General features: G+C 45.3%; 2 protein-coding genes across 2 annotated transcripts in view; both read left to right on the plus strand.

The window, feature by feature from the left end:
- The window catches only part of LOC111817611 (apolipoprotein L6-like), a 12,699-nt gene extending 5,088 nt beyond the window's left edge, over positions 1–7,611 (plus strand). The window contains exons 3-4 of the mRNA XM_023718940.1: positions 5,458–6,229; positions 7,471–7,611. Of these exons, the coding sequence (XP_023574708.1) occupies positions 5,458–6,229; positions 7,471–7,611 (913 nt within the window). The remainder of the gene's footprint in view (positions 1–5,457; positions 6,230–7,470) is intronic.
- Positions 7,612–14,122: 6,511 nt separating this feature from the next.
- On the plus strand, positions 14,123–24,136 carry LOC101581297 (apolipoprotein L6-like). Its single transcript, XM_023718978.1, has 5 exons — positions 14,123–14,286; positions 14,821–14,956; positions 19,707–19,770; positions 21,873–22,713; positions 24,023–24,136. Exons 2-5 carry the CDS (start codon positions 14,857–14,859, stop codon positions 24,098–24,100), a joined length of 1,083 nt encoding a protein of 360 aa, XP_023574746.1. The 5' UTR covers positions 14,123–14,286; positions 14,821–14,856; the 3' UTR covers positions 24,101–24,136.
- Positions 24,137–26,704: the final 2,568 nt, after the last annotated feature.

Below are 26,704 nucleotides of genomic sequence, written 5' to 3' on the forward strand. Positions count from 1 at the left end.
TACCTTCATACATTGGTTCCCCTCTACAACCTCAGGGACCTTCTGCCTTGTGAACTGATTGTTATCCACTCGAGAAGTGGTGATTACATCCGTATTTGTTATTTCGTGAAACTAGAATGATTTCGTGGTGGTGTGTTTGATTTTTGGCTTTTTCCTTGAGGAAGTGTGTGTGTCTGCATATACATTTGTGTGTGCACCTGTGCACCACTGAGTGACAGATATACCTACATGTACATCGCTCCTCAGTGCCTTGGATTCCACACAGGGAGCCCACCCCGCTGTAGACCAGGTTCTGTGGAGTCAGGGCCATGGAGAATAGCTCCTGGATTTTGAGGAGGGGTCCCCAGTGGGGTTGCCACCACGGCCCCTTTCCAGGGCTAGCTCATTTTTATCTTCTTTTATTTTTTAGTGGTAGCAAAGTGTTACAAAAGGTAGGAGAAGAAACAGGCCTTGCGGAGCAAGTTTGGGGCAAGTAAAAGGAGAAATATAAGCACACCTTCAGGCTACCATGGAAGGGGGAACACAGTGACAAAAACTCAACATGGCCTGCTCCTTTTGTATCATCCAATCCTCAGGCTGACATCAGGTCTAGGCTGTCCTGTGGAAAACCTGCTCAAGTTCTCTTGAGAAGCCTATGTGCAGGGCTTTGTTCTGCACATGTGCCCAGGGATTTTGTAGTGAACAGGTCAGGACTATTTCTCCAGCCAGCTTTTCCATGCCCTAATCTTCTTTATTTTCCATGGAGAGACACCTATATCCCCACAACTCTTTAGGGGTGCTGAGGGATTGGTAGTCTCTGCCTTGTATAGCTTCTTCCACATGGAAAGAGATGTAAATGCTATCTCCTGGGAATTCTGGGCTCTCTGACTACTTTAGAGTGCTGTGGCTCACTGGCTGCATTGAAGAAGAAAACCTAGGGAAATGCTGGGGTCTTGCTTTCTGAAGAGGAACTTCAGGTCTTCTGACAGTTTTGAGGAATATCTTGCTTCTTAATCCTGGGAAAATTATAGTGACAACTTCCTATGGCGGATTTTCTTATCTTGCCATCATGTCCCTTGAGGAAGGACAAGAATGGTCCTTCAGGAGCTTGGAAGAAGGCTAGGGACTGGGGGAGCAGTAGAGCTTCCCATCTTCTCTTCCCAGCTGCCTTTGGATTTCCCAAGGAGACTTTAGACAAGCCTCTTTGGGAATCTCTTGCAATTAATGATAGTGACCTGCTCAGGAAGACACTACCACTAAGAGTTTTAGAATTTCTTCCATGTGTTTTGCAGATGATTCATCATTAGTCAGCAAGCTCCTTTCTTCTAGATTGCTGAATGGGCATGTAGTTCCAGAAGGGCATATCTGGAGTCTTGTTTAGGTATTTAACTTCTTGCCATTTCCTAACACCAAAGCTCATGTAAGAGACACGAGCTTTGTTGTTAGAGCGGAGTTCCCTGCGGGAAGTTGGCCTCCATGACCTGACAACTGCATACTTCCTTCGGTGAACTGCACCTCTTCACGGTTTGGGAAGGGCAGGCCACTGATGTCTGCCTAATCCGTAGATGTGGGAGCACACTTGATCATGACAGTTATTAATTTGGGGGCCTCCATGTACCATAGCAATAGGATTAGCAGTGGTGTGAGTTTTTGTAACAACCCCATGGTGATCTAAAACCATGGCCTGATACTTGGCAAGCCCTTCCCCTTGAGCCTCTGAGCTCAAGAATTGCTCTGACCTGAGAGGGAGTCAGGACTTCTGGTTCCTATCCTAAAGTTTTGGGTTATGACACACAGAGCAATTTCTCTTTGTTCTGATATGCAGGGGATGAGGGGTTTTCTTAAGTAGGTACTCCATGATAGCATTCAGCAGGAGCCACTTGTTGGCTAATTAGGTCAGGGAGACCTGGCGTAGTCCCAGCAAGTAAAAGCCATTGTGGCCTTTGCTGGAATTGGAGACTTTCCTCCAGTTTTGCTAGTAAATCTTTTCCTAGCAAGCGAGCAGGATGCCATCAGGCAATTAGAAAGTCATGATCAAACATTTGGCCTTCAAAGTGACATATCAGAGCAGGAGTAAGGACTCTAACTAGAGGAGCCCTCCACCCCAACTCTAGCTATTGACCTAAAGGAGAGTTTTCCAGAGAAGTAAGTCAAGACAGAGCAAAGTCATTAAGTTGGCTCACTCATGAAATCAAGTATTACCCAGGGTTCCTCATAGGCGAGGGCGATGCCCGTGCAGAAGGCATTGTAGGTTCATTAGTCCTCTTCAGGGAAGGAAATGATGGTTTTGACTGGCTTAGTCCATCTCTGTGCACAGGGACAGTCAACTGTGAAGGGCCTCTAGTCAGGGGCACTGGCTGACTTTCACTCAGAGCAGAGCCCAGGCAGTGGCTTGGTGCAGGTGTGTGCCCGGTGTCCAGTCTTCTCGTTAAAACAGAAACCTCAATGTGTTCTTGGAATTACCCTTAGATGACCTGGATGAGTTTAAAGTACTGCCAACTATAACAGCTATAATCGTAGCTGATTTATAACCCTCCTCCAGCTTGACTGTTGAACAGAGAAAAGGGACAGCCACCAGTTGAGTGATAGGCGTCTGAAGTCCCATCTGAAGCTTCTTTATTAAACAGATGAGACAGACTCATGTGTGTTAGTTACTTTCTCTCATTGCTGGGACAAAATACTCAATGCCTACAATTAAGGAAGGAAAGGTTTGGTTAGCTCACAGTTTGTGAAGGTTTCAGTCCATAATCTGCTGGCTCCAAGGCAGGGTGCTTGGCACAGGGGCCACAGTTCAAGGCAGCAGAAGACAGCAAAAGTAGCAAGAGCAAAAGGGGCCTGGGGGACAGGCCTTTTTTCCTCCTTTATGTTGTATTTAGGCTCCCCACCCCAGGACTGGTGAAGTATTTGCACAGTCTCCATGCCCTTGTCTTGCACAAGATGATGATGTTTACAAAGTAAAGACCCTGGCCCCCTGCTGAGTCGCTTAATTAAACTTTTAAACTTCTAAAGTTGATGCAATTAATCAACCATAGCATCATATATTCCTGAGAAACAGATGGGGATCTGAAGACAGGATCTTCAAATGTACCTCTCTGTTCTTCAGGGACCACTCTACATACCGTAGTTTCTGAGCTGTTCCTGAGATTAAAGGGTCACAACAGACTGAACATCAGGGATTTTATTGCATCTTCTACGTTTTAAGAAGGAAAAAAGTCTCATAGTTTGAACTGCCATCCTCTTCCCATCTCTTGCCTTTTCCTAGTTGACGTTAAGATCACTCTGTGTTTCCATAGTAGATAAATGATGCTTTATTATTGTTTTTTAGTTGATAGTGTCAAACCTTCCCCACTGACCAAGGATGCAGCCTTGTGGGGAAGTCAGAGTGATCTGCAGGGCTTGGTTTATGGGGCTTCCCGTGGCTAGTCTGGGAGCCAGTGGAGAGAGAGGACTTGGTCTTGGCTCCTTGAGATGGTATCTCATGCAGACAGAAGAGACTTGAAGAGCCTACAGCAAATTCTGTGTGAAACTTAACCACTCATTGGACAGACATCTCTGTCCAAAGTGCTGGCATCTTTCACAAAAAAAAGTAGAAAAACCTGAGTGAGGGCTTTTTGTCTCTATAGGGGCCCATTAATTCCTTAGTAAGAGGGACTGAGCCACTGATGGTTCGACCCAGTCCTTTAGAACTCCATGAGAGCCAGGGCCCCACCTCCCTTAGCCCTTTTTGCCTCTGCTTAAGCAGGGTGGAGCTACTTGAGTTGTAATAGCTCTTGCTTTAACGTCAGTAGTAAAAACTTTCAGGTAGTACAGATGGAAACCTCTTTTCAAGAAAAAGGAATCTGTAAAAACCCTAGGAAGGAGGATGGTTCTACATTAGACTCGCAGTGACTTGTGTTAGGCTTTGCTGGCTGTTTTTCTGTTATGCTTAGCCTTCGGGCATCGATTTCTAAATTACCTGCACTTTATTAGCAGAAGCAAGGTGGGGATGCAGAAACAGACATGGCAGAGGCTGACCCAAAATGTGCCTGGCCACATGACAAGGTGAGATGGCAAAACCCAGAGTAAAGTAGCACTCAGTAAAAAGAAAAGGTAGTGTAGAGGGAGGCACAGGTGGGACTTTGAGCTCAACAGACATAAACTGAGGTAGGTGGATACTCAAGCAGGCTACCAAGTGACCAACAACTATTAGTGAGAAAGCTGAGGAAAGTATCACGGAGAACGGAAGCATGAGGCTTCTTCTTCTCCTTCTCCTTCACCGGGGATTGAACTCAGGACCTTGTACTTGCCAGGCTAGTGCTTATTCTACTGAGCTATCTCCCTGGCTCTGAATGAGCTATTCTGCAGTAGGGCTAATCACTGGCCCTCTGGCTGTTCTTAATGCCTTGTATCTGCGTTGAGTGAGCAAAAATGGGAAAAAGAAGGAAAAGGGGAGGTGAACTTCCAGCAAGCTAGTAGCTGGAAGAAAACCACACAGAGCAGCACTCCACCGTGGGAAGAGCAAGAACCAGCTTCTGGTGTCCAACGATGAGTTTCCTGAGCTTCCCAGCTGAGGGGAGAGAAACAAGGAAGAAAGAAGAAAAGACCTTTGTGGTGAGGTATAGGGGGGAAAAAGTGCCAAGGGCCTTACCTATGCTCCTTCCTGCCTAAGCCAAATGCTCCCATGTTTTGGGTGCTGGGGTCTCCTTGTGGAGGCGGTGTCTAGGCTGTTTGTGTCCTGAGCAAAATATTGGTAAAGATAAGTACAAATGGTAGCAAAGTTTTATTAAAAGTAGGAAAAGAAACAGGATCTGGCCAAGGTGTTGGGCAAAGCCAGGAAGTCCTGTAGTTAGACGTCACACACGGGGCAAGCAGGGTCAGTTTGTATAAAACTTTCTCCTCTTTAACTTGTGATTGGCTCTTAGGGCTGTGCCTTCCTTCCTCTGGGGAGCTGTGCACTGAGAGGTCAAGGTGAGTTCTGATCCATGTTGTAGAATCTCAGGGATTCAGGTCGAAGCCCTACCTCCCCTCAGTTTTCTTAGGACAGAGTAATAAAGGGTCTTTGCCAGCTCCGTTGAGTTTGTCCTTCACAGGATAGCAGTGACACAGGAAACAATGGCCTTGTCTTCCAGCTCTGTCCTGATGCCTCCCTTCCCCAGCCTCATGTCCTTCATCTTGCACAGGATCCCAGCATCCTCTCTGCCCTCTTGCGCTGCAGTGTTCCTGTTCCTCTGGGCAAGTCTAGACATGTTCCTCAGGACAAGGCTGCCTATCCTGTCTTTTCTGCCAGTGCTGAGACTTACCCAGTGTCCTATTCACAGTCCCCTACTAACCTCTCCTCTATTTGTTGAAACAGAGATTTCCTCCAAAACGTGAGCTTCTCAGTGGCCTTATAGGATGTTTCAGGGACGTTTTAAGGTTTAATGTTGGGAGTGACAGAACATCGCTTGAGAGCTGCACTTTCTGTCTGGGAGGCTGAAGCCAAGTGATTCTTCCCCACAGGGAAGAAGAGGATGCACCTGAGGAGGCAGATGTGGGAGAAGACGGAGAGCTGTCTGCTGAAGAAATAAAATTTTTGGAAGAGTTTCCTGGGTGGAAAAAAAAGCAAGAAAAGTTCATTGCAACGCTTCGCGCCTTGGCAAAGGATGCTGATGAAATCTCCAGAACATACGCCAAGAAAAAAATGTGGAACACATGTCTCACTGTTGCCTCCGAGTTGGTGAGCCTTGCGGGTTTAGCCCTAGCTCCAGCAACAGCAGGAGCAAGCCTGCCACTCACAGTAGCTGGTCAAGGTGTGGCAGTGGCAGCTGCGGTCAGGGGTATTATGACAGAGTTGAGAGAAAAGTCTTGCAATGACAATCTCCGTGCTCAGGCAAACAACCAAGTGCCTAATCCTGACCAAGAGTTTGAGAACACTGGTGGAAAGAAGATGTCCTATGTCACAGCTGCTGGCCAGGCTGTGTACAAGTGTGGAAGAGCCTGGGAGATTGTCAGCAAGCGCATGCACACCCTTCTGCCTTCCAAACCCCTGGCCTACATGGCGGGGAAGACCTTGCCGAGCTCAGTACTGCCCATGGCAAAAGCAGCGAGTGTTTATGGCGGCCCCATCGCTGTCCTGTCTCTGGCCACAGATGTATACAATCTCCGAGATAACTGGAAGAAACTGAAGAATGAAGAAAAGGCAGAGCTTGCAGAAGATCTAAGAGATCGGGCTAAGGAGCTGGAAGAGGAGCTGATAAGAAAATCCAGGCTCTATGACACACTGAAAAAAAAGGTGAGGTCAAGATTTGGGGAGCAGCGTAGGAGGGGACACTATAACTGGCACCTGAGGGTGCCAAGACTGACCTAAAGGGATGAGAGGAGCCAGTGTGCGTGGTGTAAAATGCGCATGGGTGAGCTTCATTATACAGCACTAGGGGGCCCTGGGAGTGCAAAGAGTCTGAAGGACACCATGGGGACGAGGGTGTGGTGGAGGTCCTGCCTGGCTACACCTCCTGCTCCTCCCTTCAAGCCTGTGTACTGGGAGACGGTTCTTTGAAGATTTACAGAAGAGGTCTCTGGGCCTTAGCCAGTGCTCTGACCTGAACTGTGGCCCCCTGTCATTCAGGGGTCAAAGCCTTGATTTTGCGTGACTGTGTTAGGAGGTGGGGCCTGTGGGAGGAAATTAGTGTTTAGAGTTCATAATGGTGGAGCCCTCATCAGGCAAGACTGATAGCAAAGCAGGAAGACATTGGCGGGCCTCCCCCACCCCCACGCACACCCAGAGGAGAAGCCTGTTATAGAAACAGTGAGAAGCAACCAGCTCCACATCTAGAAGAAAAGCCCTGCCTGGAAACAAACAGGCCAGTACCTCAGCTTGGCTTTTGGCCTGCAGAAGTGTGAGAGGATGTGTCTTTGGTCTGCTTGCCACTCTACCTGCGGCCTTCTATATGGCAGCCCAAGACGACCAGGGCAGGGAGAGCATGTGGCTGCCCGAGTACCTTAGCCTGTTGCGTCTGCTGTAACAAGTTACCCCTGATTGGGTCGTCTACCAACAACAGATATTGATTTATTTCTTACAGCTCTGGAGGCTGTGCAGTCCATAGCCAGTGCATCAGCAGCTCCCGGCTCCAGGTGTGAGGACAGCTTGGCTTCTCCAGCGAAGGTGCCATCTGTGGCACTGTCACCTGGAGGAGGGACAGACAAGCTCCCTGGGACCTAGTCCCAATCATAAAGATCTACCCTCAGGCCTTAATCACTTCCCAGATTCCATACCTCCAAAAATCGTCATCACCCTGGGGATTACATTTTGACTCACAAATTTAGGCTTCAGAATTAGCACTGAATTCTTGAAGCTAGGTATTGATAGATGCAGGACAACAGGCTGAGCAGCCTGGCATCATCCATGGTGAGTGTCTAACACTCAGTGGCACACGTTGAGCTTTGGGGCTTTCTGAGATAGATACTCTTCATTTCTTTCTTTTTAAAACTCAGCTGACATAGACTCATTATACTGTGTTCATTTTTCCCTTCTAGAAAGAGCTGAGAGAGAAACAGCTGGCGAGGTCATCTTCGAAGAAAGCCAAGGAAACCCAAATTCTGCCTCCATCGAGGAGTAGAAAAGCAGGATCCCAGCATACAGGAAAGGAGAAGGCACAGGCCTCTGACATGAACTAAAGGGTCCAGGGCTGAGCAGCACTGTTGGCTGAGGAGATGTGTAGGGTCTCCAACGAAGAGGCCCTTTAGACTTGGCAAGGATGATTTCCACCTTGAGGGGAATTGCCAGCCTGGTAGGGCACATTTACAGAATTGTAAGCAGACTTGTAGGCATAGGATAGCAAAAGTTAGAATCCAATTAGAGTTCTATGACCACAGGCCCCTGTTGCTCATCACGTAGCTAGCTTACTGCTCTTATTCAGCCAGGGCTGTCTAGGCCCAGATGTTCCCCCCCTTCACAATGTGTGGGAGCAAACTGACTGTGCCTGGCTTGTTTTAAAAACATGCAGTGATTGCTGGGCCAGCTCCAGAGCTGGGAGTAGGCCTTTAGGAGTAGAAATCTACATGCTAATTTGTGTGTGACGGCCCAGACACACATGGTCCATTCTGTGTACAACCTTGATTTTTCTTTTCTTTTCTTTTCTTTTCTTTTCTTTTCTTTTCTTTTCTTTTCTTTTCTTTCTTTCTTTCTTTCTTTCTTTTTTTTGGTCTTTTTTCTCATTTATTACACTTTTTTTAAAAAAAAACTTTACTTGAGAGACATTATGGCAATAAATGGTATGTCATAACAAGAAGTACATATTTAGAAGACCAGGATGGCAGGCACTCCAAGCGTGACCCCTCTATTACACATCACCATCCTCAGTGCAGCCGCCTGGCTCACAGGCACCAGCATATACAGTTAGTCAGGGTGAGAATCCCACCAGCCAACCGCTAGTCTCAAAAACCTGCTGATGTCCCCCAGGATCACTGCCCCACCCATCTCGTGCGTACAAATGCATGGCTTTGCCCCCTCATGTTTCCCAGCTTTTCTGCTTGCCCACTCCTCATTATCTAATCCTCAAGTTCTCACTTGCCTTCTATTTGTGTTGTAACTTTCTATATGTAATTCCTCTTTTAAGTTCTTATACTAGGGAGACAATATGATGCTTACACACATTGGTGTGGTTTATTTCACTTATAAGTATATCTTCAAGTGGCATTCACTTAAATATGAAGGCTTCGAGTTTATCATTCTTTATAGCTGAGTAATATCCCATTATATAAAAGTACCACATCTTTTTCAACCATTCCACATGTGACGGGCATCTTGGTTGTTTCCAAGATCTGCCTATCACAAATTGTGCTGCTATAAACATAGGTAGGCATATATCACTATGATATGATGCTTTCAGTTCCTCCAGGAAAATTCCCAGTAGGGGGATAGCAGGATTGAATAGGATTTCTAGTCCAACTTTTCTAAGGAGTCTCCACACTGATTTCCATAATGGTTGCACCAGTCTACACTCCCACCAACAGTGGAGAAAGGTTCCCTTTTCCCCACAGCCTCTCCAACATTTGTTGTTGGTTGATTTCTTTATGATAGCCATTCTTTCTAGGGTGAGATGGTATCTCAGTGTTGTTTTTATTTGCATTTCATGGATGGCTAGTGATGTGGAACATTTTTTCATATATTTATTCGCTTCTTTAATTTTGTCCTCTGAGAAGTGTGTGTTCATCTCGGATGCCCATTTCTGGATTGGGTCTTTAAATTTAGGGGCCCTAATGTTCTTTAGTTCTTTATAAATTCTAGAAAGCAGACCTTTGTCTGAGTGCTTATTAGTTAAGATTTTTTCAAAGTTTGTGGGTTGTCTTTTCACTTTGTTGGCAATTTCTTTTGACATGCAAAAACTTCTCAATCAGAGGTGGTCCCAGTTGTTAATTCTTTCAAGTATTTCCCGTGCAATTTGATTTTTGTTCATGAACTCTTTGCCTACCCCTATGTCAAGAGATCCTCCTACTTTCTCTTCTATGAGATTTAGTGTTTCTGTTTTAATGTTCAGTTCTTTAATGCATTTTGATTTTAGTTTAGTGCATGGTGACAGACCTGGAACCACCTTGATTTTTCACGTCTATTACAGAAGAAGTGATTAAAAATGAGAGTATAAGAGAAACTCAAAGCATGCAGAGATTCCAACTTGCTTCAAGGACTTCAAGGATGTCATATTTGGGGAACACCAGCCCAGTCAAGGACATTTTCAACTCTACCTACTTTTCTCAGACCCCTTCCTTCCCAGAATGCTCTTGTGCAATTATGCCTGACAACATGTGACCTAATTCTTGTACTCCCTGCAACCAATCATGCAATAACCTGCTATCAGTTCTGTATTTCCTGCTTACAAGCCATATTTAAACTGAACTCAAGCCTGACTCCGGGCTGGTGATTTGGAACTGCTTCCCATCAGCCCCCTAGTATTGCATCAACATCACCTTCCAAAATCTCCCCAGTATAGGATGTTTTCATGCTGAGCCTGAAATTTTCCCACAACACATCCTCGCTCCTCACCCGCTACCACTCTACTGTGGTTCCTAGTCACCAGTGCTCTTTAGACTAGTGATGTTTTCTGCAAAATTTTATAGTAAGTTACCATAATAAGATGGAACATGCAGGGAGAAAGGTATTTCATCCTATCCTTCATGTGGACACACTGAGCTCTCTTCTATCTTCCTATTTAATAGATACCAGCCCCATAAATAGCTAGGATGCCAGTGTACAATGCCAATGAGTCCACTTTTGTAAATAGTGCTAGAGATATGGACCATTTTCAGTATTTTGCAAGGAGATATCTAGTTTCTCTTCTACCATTTATTGAGAACATCCATTTTCCACTGAATGATCTTGCTGCCCGAGTTGAATGTCATATGTGATAGCTTATTTCTGAGCTCTCTATTTTATTCCATCCTACATATATTTGTCTTTATGCCAGTGTGTTGTTTTATTGTAGCATTTTATAAAACAGACTGTGCTGTTTTATTGTAGCATTTTAGTAAATTTTGTAATCAGGAAGTGTGAGTTTGATTTTTTTTCTTTAATTCAACATTAAATCCCTTGAAATTGCATATAAGTTTTCAGTTTTAAGAGAGAGGGCCACCCAAATAGCTCAGTGGATTAAAGAGCCTGCAAGCAGGTGCAGGGGCCAAGGATTCCATCCCTAGGCCTGCCTGCTGGTCCCACCCCTGGGACACGCTGAGATGACAATTGAGACTGGGCATGGTGGTGTGTACCTGTAATCCCAGCTCTTGGGAGGCTGTGAACAGGCAGATTGCTATGAGTCTGATCTAGTAATGAGGCCATGAATACCCTATACATCCTTTAAGATAGATTTTTAACTTCTTTTAAAAAAATTTATTACATGTACCTAAACATTACGTTTACAGTACACAATGATTCCATTCCTTCTTTGCAGTTGGTACAAGTACACTAAAAATCTTTCATCATTCCATTTCCCCTACTGTCTCTCTTAATCCCTACCCTTTTGAGAAAGATTTCTATGTTTTCTACTTTATTAGTCAGTGTTTGTTAGAGAAACAGATTCAATGCAAGCTGAACTGATATATATGAATTTAGAAAATTAACTTGCAAAGGCCACACACTGAGTCAAGTGTAGAAGAGCCTGAAGGTGCTGTCTGATGCAAAAAAGCCAAAGGATCCTGAGAGTCAATGGTCTGGAGCTCAGTGCAGTGTCCATGGGAGTCTGAAGCAGGAGGCCCAAGGCCTATAACAGAAGGCTGAAGGGGTCCTTGCTGGAGGCTGAAGAGTCTGCACTGAAGCCCAGAGATGACTTCCAAGATGAAGGCAAAGCCTGGAGCTTCTCCATAGAAACAAAAGCCTTCCTTTGTCACTTGCTCTCTATAGCACTCAGACAACACTGTACTAGGGTGGGTCTTTGGTCTTCAGTAATTTCCCTTAGTCACATTCAGAACTACTGCTGCTCCAATGCAGTAGGGTGTTTCTTACACAAATTGACATAATCAGTCAATGATAACACCTATAATAAAGCAGAATGTTATATTTCTGCAGTAAAAAAATCATCCTGTTGTTGTGATTGCCTTGTTCTTTTTGCTTTGTTGGCCCTGGTAATGAAATGCAGGGTCTTACACATGCCAGGCAAGCACTGTACCATTAAGATACACTACCAGCAATTTCTTTTTATTTGAGATAGGCTCTCAATAATTTTCTTTGGCTGTCCTAAAACTAGAGATCCTCCTGTCTCGGCTTCCTGAGGAGCTGGGATTATGGGCATGTCCCATCACTAGGATTTTGGCAGGGATCACATTAAATCTGTACATCTCACTGGACACTGTATTCATCAGCTTTCTTGTTGGGACACAATATGTGGCAGCCTCAATTTAATGAGGAGAGGTTTCAACTGACTGATAATTTCCAGGTATTTAATATACCATCAGCAAGCTCCAAAGTAGAGAGCTCTTACCACGCGAAATAAAAGCTGGCTTAGTTCTTGGGGGCTAGATAGCAGAGTGGGAGGGCCATGCCAAAAAGGAAGGCATGAGAACCAGAAAGAGACCACCAGGCCATGCTCCAAGGCCCACCCAGACATACCCAGAACTGTGCTCCATTTCTCCACTGACAGGATCCCAAAGTCTGTGCTAACACTCCCCCCTAAGCACCACACACAACCTGCGGTCAACAAAGCCACTCTGCCTTGGAACCAGCCAAGTATGGACTGAGACCTCCAGCAACTGTGAGCTCAATAAACCTTTCCTTCTTTTGTTTTGGGTGTCAGGTATTTGTCCCAGCAACAAGAGAAAAGTAACTGAGACACCGTCTTTCATCTTTTCATTACTGCGCAACTTTTCATATGCAAGTCTTTCTCTTCCTTGGTTAAGTGTCACCAACAACTTAGAGGAGATCTCTATGTGTACTAGTTCCAAATGGCTAAGGTAGAACATAACTGAGATTGTAGTTTAAAGGTGCTGGAAGTAGCCCTGGACACAAATTTCTGAAAAAGTGGGGGAGGGGAATAAAAGATCCCTAAAAGATCTAAAGAATTGCTTTTTCGTGTAATGATGCCCTGCCTCAGCTACCCTTGATCACTAAGGCCAGGGGAGCTGGAATCAATAAAGACTTATGCCTGTAAACAAATGAACCATCATGGCTCTGTTGAACTCTACACAGGAATACAAGGCCACCCAGGTCTTGTTCACCAAGCTCCTAACCACATATTTCAAAGCCAAAGGTCTGAATTTAGGCTTAGGCAACACAATCTTATGGGATTCTTTTACAATTTAAATTTGAAACACTGTATGATTTTTCCAAGTTTCTGACCCAAGTTTCAGCATCTGAAAATGAGATACAAGAATATGGGTGAAGGAGCTGGAGAGATGGCTCAGTAGAATAACTGCTTGCCTGGCAAGCACAAGGGCCTGAGTTCAATCCCCAGTTCCACACACACACCAAAAAAAAAGAGGTGAAGAAGATCAAAATATTACCTTAATTGTTTACAGAATGAATTTTTTTTCTGTGAGCTCCATGTACCTAGGAACATTTTTCCACATAGCTGGGCAGAGGGCTCTCCCAGGGCTTGTCCTGCAGCACCGACATCTGAAGAGTAGCCTATGCTTTTGAAAGGAGAGAAAGAGCTGTGGTGTGCGTAGTGCCACCATGTATTGAATTCCCACTGGCAATGGAGTGTCAACACCCTCAACAGATTAACTCAGGCAACAGGGAGCTCTGGCTCAATCTCCCCTTTCTCAGTATGTGGTCAGAGAGCAGCAACCACCTCTAGAGATGAAGGCCAAGCATCCACCCATAGAGTTGCCGCACATCTTACTTAAAGAATATGTAGAGACCCTCTCATTGCCTTCTCTTCTGAAGCTAAAAGCCTGATGAAGTGCTCTTGGGACATTGTAACAGTAATAAACACAATATGGGTGTTCAAGGAAAATCTACAAAATGCTCAATAATCCAGGAAAACGACATTCTCCAGACATCGAACCCCTTGCCACCTAGGCCATTTTTCCATATTCCCAAACCTACAGAAGATCCCGAGTCTCTCACTCTTTTGAATCTCTGTCTTGGAGACTTGCCCACTGATCCTCTGGGCTGCAAACTATGCCCAACATAAACTCTTGTGTCCTATCCATTCCTTGTCTGTTGGTCAATTCTTCTCTTACCAATCCACACGGGAGCCCTCCCCCAGCCTTGTCCTGTGGGACACTGCCTTTTCCCAAATCAACAAAAGAGCACTTCTTCCTCCCCAGAGTGGGGGAGGGGCTGGCCTTCGCAGCGGCTCCAAGTGGTCTCCTGGACATCAGTGACCTCCCATTATGTGCTTGTCACACAACTGGGAAAGAGAAAGGGGAGACTCAGGCCTTTGGCTTTCTGTTGAGGTTATTGATTCTTTTGCACTACTGAGGCGCAACTTAGGGCTTGGGTCATGTCCCCAGTCCCTTTTACAATTATTTTTATTTTGAGACAGAGTCTCCTGATGTTGACCAGGCTGGCCCCACACTCACAATCCTCCTGCTTCAGCTTCCCAGGTAGCTGGGATTACAGGCCTGCTGCACAATACCCTGCCAGCCCCTACTATGATTATGCTTTCTCACGGAGAGAAGCAAAACAGAAAGTAAAAAGCCTGGCCAGTTCTCAGAAAGCTCTGACTTCCTGGAAGCCAGCACAGCCACTCTCCTGTGTCTTCGGCAGTCAGCCTAACCAATCCTCAGAGCCCATTTCAGCGCCTATTGCCAGGGCCCCTTAGCCTTTCCCCTGGACAGGGGCCCAGACCACCCAGCTGCTCCAGCCACAGTCCTGAGCAGCCTTCACAGTCCCTGGCCGGACACCACAGCCTCCCAGAGGTAAGGACAGAGGTGAGGGTCAGTCTGCTCTTCCTCGGGGCCAGGAGAGGGAGAGGCAGCAGGTAGGGGAGGGAGGGCCGCTGCTGGCCCCAGAAAAACCAGGTGCCCGAGGGTCACTGCAGGTACCTGGTTCAGAAGAAGGAATTGTCTTCAGAGAATGGAGGGCTCAATTCCCAGGCACGAGGGCAGCCTGTGAGCCCAGGAAGGATCTCAGTCCTGCTCCTTATGCAGGAGGCCTGGCAGGGACAGCACCCTTTCCCAGGGCTCTCTTGGAAGAAGAAGTTCTGGTGCTTCCAAGCCAATCAGACTGCTGTCCTTTCCAGAAAGCTCATTCTCTTTCTTAGAAATTGGGAGGATACAGAGACTTTGTAACAGTTTTCCTGATTATCTCCTAGAAATAGAGAAACTTTTAGCAGTTGGTTGAATTTGTAGACACTGCAGAACTGGCAAGTCATAGAGGGGTTTGAATCCCCTTGACTGTGTTCTGCCTACACTAATCTGAAGATCTGTTTTTCTCTTTGGGGGGTCTGACAGCCTTCTTCCCAAGCAGGACTCTTGGCCAGTCTGAACATGCAGAGCAGCAGAGATGGCCCTCTGAACAATGCTGCAGCAGAGCCAGCTCTGGTCTGCCAAGATGATCTGAGCTCCTGTCCATCCCGTTCACAGCCAGGTAAAGCAGAATTTAGCAATGCCTTTGTATTTGCAGGAGGAAATGTGGAAAGGAAATTGGCTCAGAGATTTAAAAAATGAGATTTTGTTAGGAGTGTAGGAGAGTGGTAGACCAGTAGCCGGGTGTGCACACACCCACCTATCCACACACCCACCCACACATATATACACACACACAATCCCAGAGTGCCATCCCACATACCATACACATACAAAAACAAAACAAAACAAACAAACAAACAAAAAAAACAATTGGACACACAGAGATGTGTCCATCATATTTGAGCATTTTCTTGGTTTCCAAGATGTTATTCTGGGTTGTTCCATAGCCTCCTTCGTCTCTTGTTGCTTTCTTCTCTTGCTGAGTTCTGCCTCTTGGGTGTTTGTGGGCTTATAACTCAGACTGATCTATGCTGCTCTTTTATTTGTTTATCATTTTTTTTTATTCTTTCAATATAGAGTCCTACTATTCTGTTCAGGCTTGTAGTGATCCTCCCTTCTCAGCCTCCTCAGCAGTGGTGTTACAGGCATGCACCACCACACCTGGTTTTGGGCTGGCATAGTGTAGCTGGGGTTCTGGGGCTGGCATGGCATGCAGTACTAGGGATCGAACTCTGGATCTGCAGCTTGCCATGCAGGCACTTATGCTGCTGAGCTATCTCCCTAGCCCAGCTGTTACTTTTAGTCTCTTCCAAAGTCTTGCAACCAGCGCACGGCTTGAACTGCTTCCTACAGTGACAGCTGCCAAGTTTAATCCCAGAAGAATGGGACTCACCTACCCACTAACCTACCTTTCGCAGAGCTCTGTCACAGCCTCTGTCATATGCAACCTGCCTAAGATCCTAGGTCCCTCCCACCCCAAGGCAGGGATCTTCACTGTGACAGTTGGGTGAACTTGAAGTCATCCCACTTGTGACAGTTGGGTCCCAGAACTTGAAGTCATCCTGAATCTCCTACTCACACCCCACACCCACTAAGGACATCTGTGAGTTCTCATGCTTCCTGTCATTCTGGTCCCCTGTCCAAACTGTCACCTGGCTTGCTCTGATGACTTCCATATTTTTAACTCCTCCTGCTTCTTCACTCCCAACTTTGAACTCGGAAGAGCTGTACCTATTGGTCTCTGTTCCCAATTTCTGACACAGAGCTTCTTAGACCCTTGCAGACTGGGATCCGAGAAGATTGCTTTGTTCTAATATTTGATCTCTGAGCCCATTGTCCAACACAGAACTCCTGGGCTATTTGTAATTTTGAACATGACAGGAGAATCTGACACAGAGTTCTTTGACTCTTTGAGTTTTGTGGGAGGTGGAAACATCTTTGTCCCCATGAGGCAGCTCGGTGGTAGATTCCTCTCTGGGGTGTTCACCAGAAAGACCAAGGAAAAATGAGAAGCTTGGAACCTTCATCTCCACCTGACAGCCTTGTTCTCTGGGAATTGGAGAGGGGCCAAAGGTGAATAACTAATCAAGTCGATGTGAAGCAGACTCTGTAAACATCCCTGGCTTCTGGGATTTGGAGAGATTCCAGACAGTTGGCTTAGCACAAGAGAGTCTTCAGGGGGTAGAATGCAAGGGTTCCCTGTGCCCTGCACCCTTCCTGGGTCCCTCCCACCCCAAATTGTTTTCCTTCCTTATTCCCCTCACAGCAAATGAGCACACCTAAACTGAGTGTCCCCTTAGTTTGGTGACCTGTTGTGGTAGATCAACTGATAAGGGGATGATGTGGACCCCAATTGTAGACAGGCTGTTCATCAGACATGCCAGAGGTCTGGATAAGCAATTGGCATCCATGATGTTGCAGTTTTAACAGTCTTCACTCTTAGCCTGTGGGATCTAATACTTTCTCCAAGTGGGCTATGTCAGAACTGAGTGGTTACAGGAAAATCAGTTGATGTCTACTAGAGAACTGCTTTTTGGTGGGGAGAAAACCTTACCTACATTTGATCACAAAAATATGAAATGTGATCAGTACATATGATAATTAAATTTTCAAAAATTACGAAGTAAAAGACCTATTACTATGAATCTTTTCAAAATGCTCTCCTCTTCCCATACACTTATCCCATAATTATTGTTACTTTCTGAAGCAGTTCTGGAAGTCATCTTTGATGAGGAGTTTTAGTTGCGCTATCTCAATACCTCAGTGTACTGAATTGATTCAGAAATTTATCTTCCATCATCATTTTCACTTTGAAAAAGAGCCATAAGTTATAGGGTGCCAGGGGTGGTGAATAAGATGGACGAGGAAATATAATGTCAATTTAAACATTCATCACAATTTTTGTCAGCACTATGTCGTGTCATCTTCACAGTAAGGAGTGGAAATGTTTCTTTTTGGACACACAAATATGCAGACTATTTTTGCTGCCAGAAAGATCACTTTAAAGTAGGTCATCACCCCTTTGATGCCCCCAATAGGACTCTGCAGCTCTAAAAATGTAAAGAAAACCTTTGCTTTCCCCAATCCAACCACTCCACTCAGTACTCAGGTCTACCAGTTCTTCCCAACACCCCTTGGTTGGTGTCTTTTTTCCTTCTTCCTTCTCTTTTCTTTGGCTCCCCACACCAAGCAATTCCCCACACCAAGGAACTCCCCACTTCTCATTGGGAGCCACATGGTTGCCTTTTAACTGGGCTCAGTTCTGACTCTCTCTTCTCTGGGGGTAGCTAGGTCCACAAGAGCCCCACTGTAGACACCAGTCACTAGGCTATAATCCCTGGACTTGTGACAACATAACTATGAATGGTTGGTTCCACAACCTCCTTCTGAGGTTCCATTATTGCACAAATGGCTCCTACAACTCCAGGAAACTATTTTGGCTCTTTAGAGCCTCCATGCTCTTTCTGGGAGTGGTGAAGTCTAGGTACAGCCATGTTTCTCTGACTCTAACATTCTCTTGGGCTGCTTCTTTTAGATTTTTCATGGAGGGTTCATTGCTTAGATGTGACTTACATAATCATCAGCCACTAGTGATTAAGTCAGTCTTCAGCTGATCTCAGTCCCTGGAAGTGAGGGGCGGGGCTAAGAATCCTTTGCTCCAATCAGGGTTGGTTAACCCAAGAAGCCTTCTTCCCTTACTATCCTCACAGCCTTTGTAAATGCTACTTCATCTGGGTGGTTGTGGAAAGAATTTATTATGAATAACAAGAACGTTTTTTCACCTTTAGTGATTTTACCACTTAGGAAGAGTTTTAGAAGCTCTATGCCAAGAATTCTTAGGAGGACCAAACATATTTCCTTTCAAAAGCCCTGACAAAGTTAAAGAAATTGTATGTTTTTATTTTTTATTCTAGAATTGGGTGGTGCTTTAGCCCATTAAATGGAACAAATATTCCAGCGAGCCAAGCACAGAAGTTTGGTTGTACAGATAGGGTAGGGATGAAGAAAGCAGAGACAGAGCACAGAGAGCAACTGGTCATTGCTGAGCCCCTGTCCTTGTAAGGCAGGACAATGGGAAAAGAACCATCAACCTATGGTTACTTCTGGTGACTCTTTTTGGTAAGGATTAAGGAAGCAGGAACTTTACTATCAAGCTGAATAAAATTGCTTGGTCTCTTGGTCTGTTGATCTGTCTGTCTGTCTTTCTCTCTCCTTCCCAAAAGATCAAGTGATAGCTTAGGTTTAATTGAAAACTTTAGTATAAGTGACTCCACGTTGGCTTTTAGTCTTGTCATTGAAGCCAAGTACAGGACCATGGCTTCTTATGATTTTTATTTAACATTCCAAATCAAAAGAAGTAATGTGTCCTTGGGAATATAATTTATACAGTCCACTGATATACAATGTCTTGTGAAAATAATAATTATAGTCAACTTATTCATGACAGCCTATGACTTGATACAACTCAAATACATTTATAGAGGAATATCATTTATAGCCCATTTGAAATATTTGTATTGACTATTACACTTCAATAATTTTAAAACCACTAATACCCACAAAACATGAGTGAATTTCAAAGACATTATTTGGAGGTAAAGATGCCAAGCCACTGACTGCATTTGTGTGGAGTTTAAGAATGAGCAAATCAGTCAAAGACTGCAGAAATCAAAGTCCTAGTCCCCTGGGGTAGGATGAGTGCTACCAGCAACAGTGAGGTAAATCCATCAGGGCAGTGACTACTGCATATAAAGTTGTTCCTCCTGATCTCCACCTTTGCTTTTGTGATTTGTTTCCTATCATGAACTTTGTCCGAAAAAGGTTAAATAGAAATTTCCAGATAATTAAAAAGTTTGAAATTGAGTACTGTTGTAAATAATCTCATATCTCCCACGGGTTGGCTCTGTCCTCTCTGGAACACAAATCAGCCTCCGCCCAGCATTTGCACACTGCGTGTACTACCTGCCCATTACTCAGGCAATATGACTTTATGTTTCCTTTGTCTCAGCCTCCCTGGGGAATTTTAAGGTGCAGGTGACTATATCTACTTCTTCTCATTTTTTCTTATCTCAAAATAACCCTCAGAATAACCCTTAGACCAGATTAAAATAACCTTCACACCAAAGTGGAACACTTAGGGGTTGCATATTATGTTGTCCTCCAATATAGATACAAATTTTCTTGAGCAGAAAACTTCATTTACTATATATGAGCTATACCTCAACATAAAATTTTAAAACAACAGTTTGCAAATACTTAGCCCACTGCGTGTTTCATTGTGACTTCTACATTATCCCAGATCTGTCCACATTTGGACTTAACAAGATTTGATGACATGTATGCTAACCATTTTCCATGTTTTCAACTAGCAAACCACGTGGTTCCTGGAGATGTGGATTTGAAACTGGAGAGACAGCCAGATATCCATGCTGGGTAAGAATGCAAGGCCAGGGTTGGTTGGGGAAGGGAGGGTCAGAATTTCATCCTAAACCAAATGGCTGGAGATAGATCCTCATGATTGATGAGGAGTAAATGGGCTCCAATAGCTTTCACTGTGATACAGATCTGGTCTTCTCACTGGTCTTTATAATTGTTATGTATGGGGCTGGTGAGATGGCTCAGTGGTCTAAAGCACCTACTTGGAACAAGCTTAACAAAGCACAAGGACCTCGGTTCAATCCCCCAGCACCACATGCCAGCCAGCCACGCCCCCAGGTGGGCTGAGCTGGTCACACACACACACACACACACACACACACACACACACACACACATAAATAAATAAAAAAAAAAATTATAAAAAAAAAGAACCAGCATGTTTTTTGAAAAAAAAATAATAATAATTGTTATGTATATGAACGTGTGTGTGCACATGGGGGTAATTCCATGAGACTTAGCTAATTATTTTAAAGAGAAAATTAAGTTTTAGTCATTCCCATGGCATTGTGTGCATGGGAGTAATAGGACAGAAACCGCTGATCTGGGGCCTCCCCGTGAGACCAAAGAAGGCAGGAATTCCTTTTGGCTCTCCTACCACCAAAGAAGCTCTTCAGCCTAAAATGAAGGCCAAGAGTCCGTTGATCAGCAGATGGTGGTTGATTTCTAACCTCTTTCAATGAGGAGCTGCGTATTTGTGTGAATCTGATGAGAGGGAAGCTGAGCTCTCAGTAGCTCCTACTCTAATTGTGGCACGGCTGGCTGCAGATCGCGGGCTATGTACTTGGGTCCCACTACTGATGTGGCATCTACATTGTCTGAGGTGTTGTAAGCAATCTAGACTGATGTATATGTGAGAATGTTCATAGATTGCAAGCAGAACTATACCAGTTTTGTGAAGGACCGGAGCATCCTCAGATTTAGGTATGCAGGGGGACACTGGAGCCCATCACTGGGGATACTGAGGCATGACTGTTCTTCACTGAGGGACCCTAATATCAGCAGGCACAGGAGAGGAACATCAGAAAGCACTGGATATTGTGAAGCTGTTCCCCTGTCAAAGCTCCATGGTGTCCTGGTGGGTCACCTTTCATCTTTAGGTGGGTCACCTTTCATCTTTAGGTCCCTCAATCAACAAGTAAAGAATGTGACCCATATCCCACCAAGGCACCTTCAGACTTTGCTTTCTTGCTTTGGGCTGAGACAGCTGTGTGTTATCAGTGTCTGCCACTCACCCTAGAGGAAATAAATGTCACTTGGCAGGAGACTGTGCCCTAAAGGAGCAGCTCTGGTCTTTCTGACACCACTATGCTGTGAAGGCCAAGCCTAACTGGGTTGACAAAGACCCCTTCACACTTTGTCCTGAGAAATGCTCAGGGAAGCAGGGCTGGGCCCTGTGTTCCAGGCTCCTTCTTTGAAGGAACAATCCCACTTGCTGTGCTACAGGAAGGCAGCCAAGTACCCTGGAAGGCAGACAAATGCCCAGGACAATCCAGAGCATGAGTTAGATTTCATCTTGATGTTCAGTGTGCAACTCTTCAGGGAAGAGAACACACAGCCATTAGAGCCAAAGCTAAGGTGATCAAGTGGGATGTTTTATGCCAATTTGGCCCCATCCTCCCCCTGACTCACCTTTGCTTGTAGGAGCACCAGTCCCTGCCCAACAACTGGCTCCTCTTCCTCCTGTATTTCCCAGATGTCTCCCTCCATGGGTCCTATGTTCCTTTGTGCCTCCAGGTTCCTTCTCTTGTGCTTGATCTTAGCATTTCCCCACTGTCTTCCTTCTCAATGGTGCTCTTGTTCCTCTGGGACAAGTCTGCCTGACCCATGTCTTTGGCCAGGGTTGAGGCTCCTCCCATGTTCCTGTTCTCATGCCACCACCATTACACCCTTTCCTATTTGAGGAACCTGGAGCTTCCTTGGAAGGTTGAGCTTCTCAGTAGCAATCTAGGGCTTTTCACAGGACATTGCAGGGGAATTCAGGTAGGGTCCAAAGTCGGTGTCCACAAAACATCCAGAATCCACTTGGACCAGTTGAATAATTGGACTTTTCTATCTGAGAGGCTGGAGCCAAATCCTTATCTCACTCATTCCTACAGGGAGGAAGACGACACACCTCTGGATATAGGTTTGGAGCTGCAAGATGATGGAGAGCTGTCTGCTGAAGAAATACAATTTCTGGAAGAGTTTCCCAGATGGGAAAAGGAGCAAGAAAAGGTCATTGCGAAGCTCCATGCCCTTGCAGATGATGCTGACTCAACCCACCAAAAATTCACCAAGACCAGCGTGGTGGCCGGCTCCACCAGTGTCATCTCTGGAGTCGTGAGTGTGTTTGGGTTAGCCCTGGCTCCATTAACAGCGGGCGGAAGCCTGATCCTTATGACTGCTGGCCAAGGTGTGGGCTTAGCAGCTTCAGTCATTAATATTGTGACAGATTTGATGGAAAACTCTCACACTAACAACATCCGCACTCAATCCAACCAACTAGTGCCCCCTCATGATGGAACATTCCAAAAGGACACTGGAGGACAGATGGCATCTTATGTCAGGGCTTCTGGAGAGATTGTGTACAAGTGTGGGACCTCTTTTGAGGTTATCAGAAAACATATACATGCCTTGAGACTGGCTAAAGCCTACCCACACCTGGTCCCTGCAGCCAGACATCTTAAAACCGCTGGCCAAGTGGTGGGTCCAGTTGGCAGACATGTGCACAAGGCCTTTAAGGACACAGCCCTGGTCATGTCACAAAAGGCTCTACTGAAGAGTGGTGCATGCACTATCTTTTCTCTTGGCTATGATACGTACAATCTCCAAGAGAAGCTGATGGAACTGAAGGACAAAAAAGTCACAGAGCTTGCAGAAGAGCTAAGGAGCCATGTTTTGGAGCTGAAAGAGGAGATTTTCCAAATGAAGGAGAAGTACAAGGCACTGCAGCAGAAGGTGGAGATGAGATTCTGGCAGTAAAGTGGGGGTGATTTCACTGTGGCAGCCACGGTGGACCAGAGGGAATGGGGAAAATTGTGTGTGTGTGTGTGTGTGTGTGTGTGTGTGTGTGTGTGTGTGTGTTAAAAATTTGCATGGATATGCTTCAGGATATATGAGGCATGCTCATATACCAATAGTATTAGGATGCCTTGGCATAAGGGCTCCTGTCCTGCTCGGGCCTGGTGTTGCCTACTGTTTTACTTCAAGTTTCCTAAAGGCCCACTTGCTAGGAAGAGGTGCTTGCTTACTGTAGAGAAGAGATCACCTGGTCTTAGCCAGTGTCCTGACCTGAACCCTGGCCCCTTCCAGTTTGTGAATCAAAGTTCTAAGTCCTATGGTGTACTTGGCAGTGAGGCCTTTGGAAGGTAACAAGGGTCTCTCTGAGCCAGATGGGTGGAGCCCTCATCTAACAGGATTGGTATCCACCTACAGAAAGGAAGACACTTGATGTCCTTCCTCACTCCATGTATCTGGACAGAGAAGAAGCCATACAAGGACTAGTGGGAAGTAGTCATCTAGATGCCCAAAAGAAAAAAGTACAGCCCAGAAACTAATGGCATGACACCTTGGCCTGGGCTTTGGGCCTTTAGAATTGTGAGAAAATGAACTTCTGCTGTGCTGCCACTTGAAGCCTTTTTTGTTTGTTTATTTTTGGTTTCTTTTATGGCTTCAGAAGAGGATCAGGAGAGATGTCATGTGACTAGTCAAGTGTCCTCGTCTGTTCAGGTGGTTATAATGAATTTCCTTATGCAGAATCATTTGTGAACAACAGACTTTAGTTGCTTACAGTTCTGGAGGCTGGAAGTCCTCAGTCAAGGGTCCAGGAGCCTCAGGTTCTATGTAAAGGGGGCTTCCTCTCTGTTTCACAGAGGAAGCCATCATGTAGCATATTCACAAGGAAATGGAGAGACAAGCTCCCTGGGGACCCTTGCATAAGGGCAGTATCCCCACTCCCAGGGACCCACACTCATACCCAAGTCACCTTGCAAACTCCACATCCTAAAACCATGCCACTGAGGACCAGGTTTCTACCTATGAATTTTAGGGCATTCCAAGTACTCAGACTTAGCACCAAGTTCTCCAAGCTAAGTCATGCTCGACTCAGGATGGCCAACTCCCACAGCCTTACACCACCAAGGCAAACCTTTACCTGCCCACAGTGCCACACCTCAGGCTTTGGGGTTTTCCCCTGTGGATGGCTTTTTCTTGTTCTAAAACTAACTGACATGTAATAACTGTATTGTGCTCATTTTGTCTCCTCCAGAAATCCTTGAGAGAAGGAAGGCTCAAGAAGTCACCCCTGAAGGGAGCCAAGGGAACTCAAACTCAGCTTGGGACATAAAATAGAAAACATCACATCTGAAAGGGCAAGATATACAGGATGTACACAAAATGGAGTGCTACTCTGCCCTAAACATGGCTCACTCCTGGCTTCATGCCTATCAACCTCACACCCTCATCTGTCAAGTCCTGTTAATACACAGAGCTGCTCCTTCCCTCCACTCGATCTCCTCTGCCTGGGATGCCTACTCAGAGGGCTTTTGTCTCTCATCCCTTTTGGGATTAACCTCCAACAATATTTGCATTTACACTCCTGTCTATCTCTGCCAATCTCATCTGTATTCATGCCAGTATGGGTAACACCCACTCACCCACCCCTTCTGCCCGCACCTCTGTTCTTTCTTGTCTCAGATTGGTCCTTAGGGGGCCCCTTGGAGTGTCCAAGCTGAAACCCAAGTGCCCTCACTTTTATCTGTCAGACCACCTGGCCACAATACAAGTTGGACAATGGCGCTATCTCTTTCTCCTAAGGAACTCTTGATTATGATACTTTTGTTGATGTAGATAACTTTTGTCCCTGCGGTGGTACCCTGTGTCCCCTATGGTCTGAGGTCCTCTATGTCCTTGCTTTCTTTTCTCCTCACAATCATCCTGAGCTCTGCCTGTCACGCTGTCCACAACAGATTCTACTAGCAAGGGCCCTCACCAGACCTCAACCTGACCTTTCCCCACTGACCCCTTCATTCCCAGATTCCCGTGCACCCTGACCCACAGAGCCACAACCTCCAGAGCTACTATCTCTGCCTCAGCCCCTGTTGTAGCCACTGCTGCAGGCCACCACTGGAGCTGCCACCATGTGTGCCACCGCAGCAGCCCTCTCATGACTGGTGCTGCTTCACGTTCTGACCCCTCAACGGTCAGAGGCTGAGGAGATACCTTACGCTCTCTGTCTTTGCTCCTTCTCTCCCACCTTTCTCTCATCTGCCTTTGCCAGCTTGTCCTGCATTCCTCACATTCCTCTCCCAACTTATACCCACAGTCTCTTTTTCCTCCAGGTTTCTGACTTTGGGACAAAGCCTGATCCAGGAACAACTATTGACACATTGTTTTCCTCAACAGCATGAGCTCCTCCCTCTGCCATCAAGCTAAAGGCAGAATAACAGCCCACCAAGCAAACACTGGTCTTTCCACTCAAGCCTGCTCGCTGCTCATCTCCTCCTCCCCTCACTCCCCTTCCCCTCAGCTACGTCAGCAGGTGGTGTCATAGTACAGCCACAAAAATAAAGAGATTCTGAGTCTCACCTTCCTGCTCCCATCCTTAGAACACCTTTCTTGCCAGCCTGAAAGTCCAGGACTTGTGAGTTGTCAGTGCTTCTCTATCGTGATGTGCCTAATCCTTGTGCTTTACTTAGTTCTCTTGCTCCTACTCAAACTTGATGACTATAAATAAAAGGTTTTTACATTTTTCAAATTCTTATAAGAGATCTCTACTAATTGACCTACAAAAGTTCTGATTAGTCTCTCATAATTACAAACTTAACAGGCCATCATAATTTTAACCTGGCCAGAAATATACTTGATTGCACTCTGATTTTGTAAAGACATTCATGTGTGTCCTGTGTATGTGTTTATATGTCATTTCATTAGCAGCTGTTCCTCTTTTTATTTGAGCTTTAAAATATAGACTTAAAAACATGCATTACATTAGGTATATTGATGCCTTTCTCTTTCTCGGATGCCTTCAGGGCAGGTTTGGCTGGCTTGAGTTGTGGGGATCGAACCACAGCAACCTGAGCCTGACTGCTTTGTTGAAGCAGTCACTTAAAGAGCTGAGCTAAGGGGCAGGCCCCCATGCCTTTCTCTTATACTCCAGATATTTATAATAAGAGGTTCATGTCAAGCCAATATGAGGTTATCAGTCAAATAATAATTTTCTTTCTTTTTTTTTTTTTTCTTTTTTTTTGCGGAACTGGGGATTGAACACAGGCCCTTGTACTTGCCAGGCAAGCGCTTATTAGATAGCTGTACTGAGCTATCTCCCTGGCCGCTAAATGATAATTTTCTGAAAAACATTTATGTGATATATATCCTGTGTATGTCCATTACATTTAGAGATGCTTAAACAAAGTGAGGATTTCATCATCTTTGATGACTATTATGCGACACTACTGTGTATGACTGTTGATGTCAAATGTTCTCTGTAAAAGTATAACTAAGGTCTGTTAACACCCAACAGGAATTTAACTGCTAAAATGTTCGTGGTTGATAAGAAAGAACAGTTCTCTGATCACACTCTATATTTCAAGGTGCTTGATATTCAGATCAAATTGTAATAATCAAGCATATTGCTCCAAACTAAATATACTAATGTAAACCCAGATTCTCCTGAAGAAACAATTGTTCTTAATTCCTATTTGATATCCCAATCTGCTCCTGACATTCACACCAAGCTGAAAAGACAGATCTCTGCCCTCAAACCCTGCAGGAGACTTTATCTAAACTGACTTTCCATGTGTTCCATAATAGAGACCAAAATTAACTGTACACAAGTGCCAATTTTTGGCTGTGACATTTGGGACTCCCATCAAAGTAGGACCTCAACAATGTAATGCTGAACCTAAATAATGCTGCCACTGGAGCCCTTCCTGGACAGTTTCAAGTGCAG

This window comes from Octodon degus, unplaced genomic scaffold (genome assembly GCF_000260255.1).
Source record: "Octodon degus isolate 3935 unplaced genomic scaffold, OctDeg1.0 scaffold00064, whole genome shotgun sequence".
NCBI lineage: Eukaryota > Metazoa > Chordata > Mammalia > Rodentia > Octodontidae > Octodon > Octodon degus.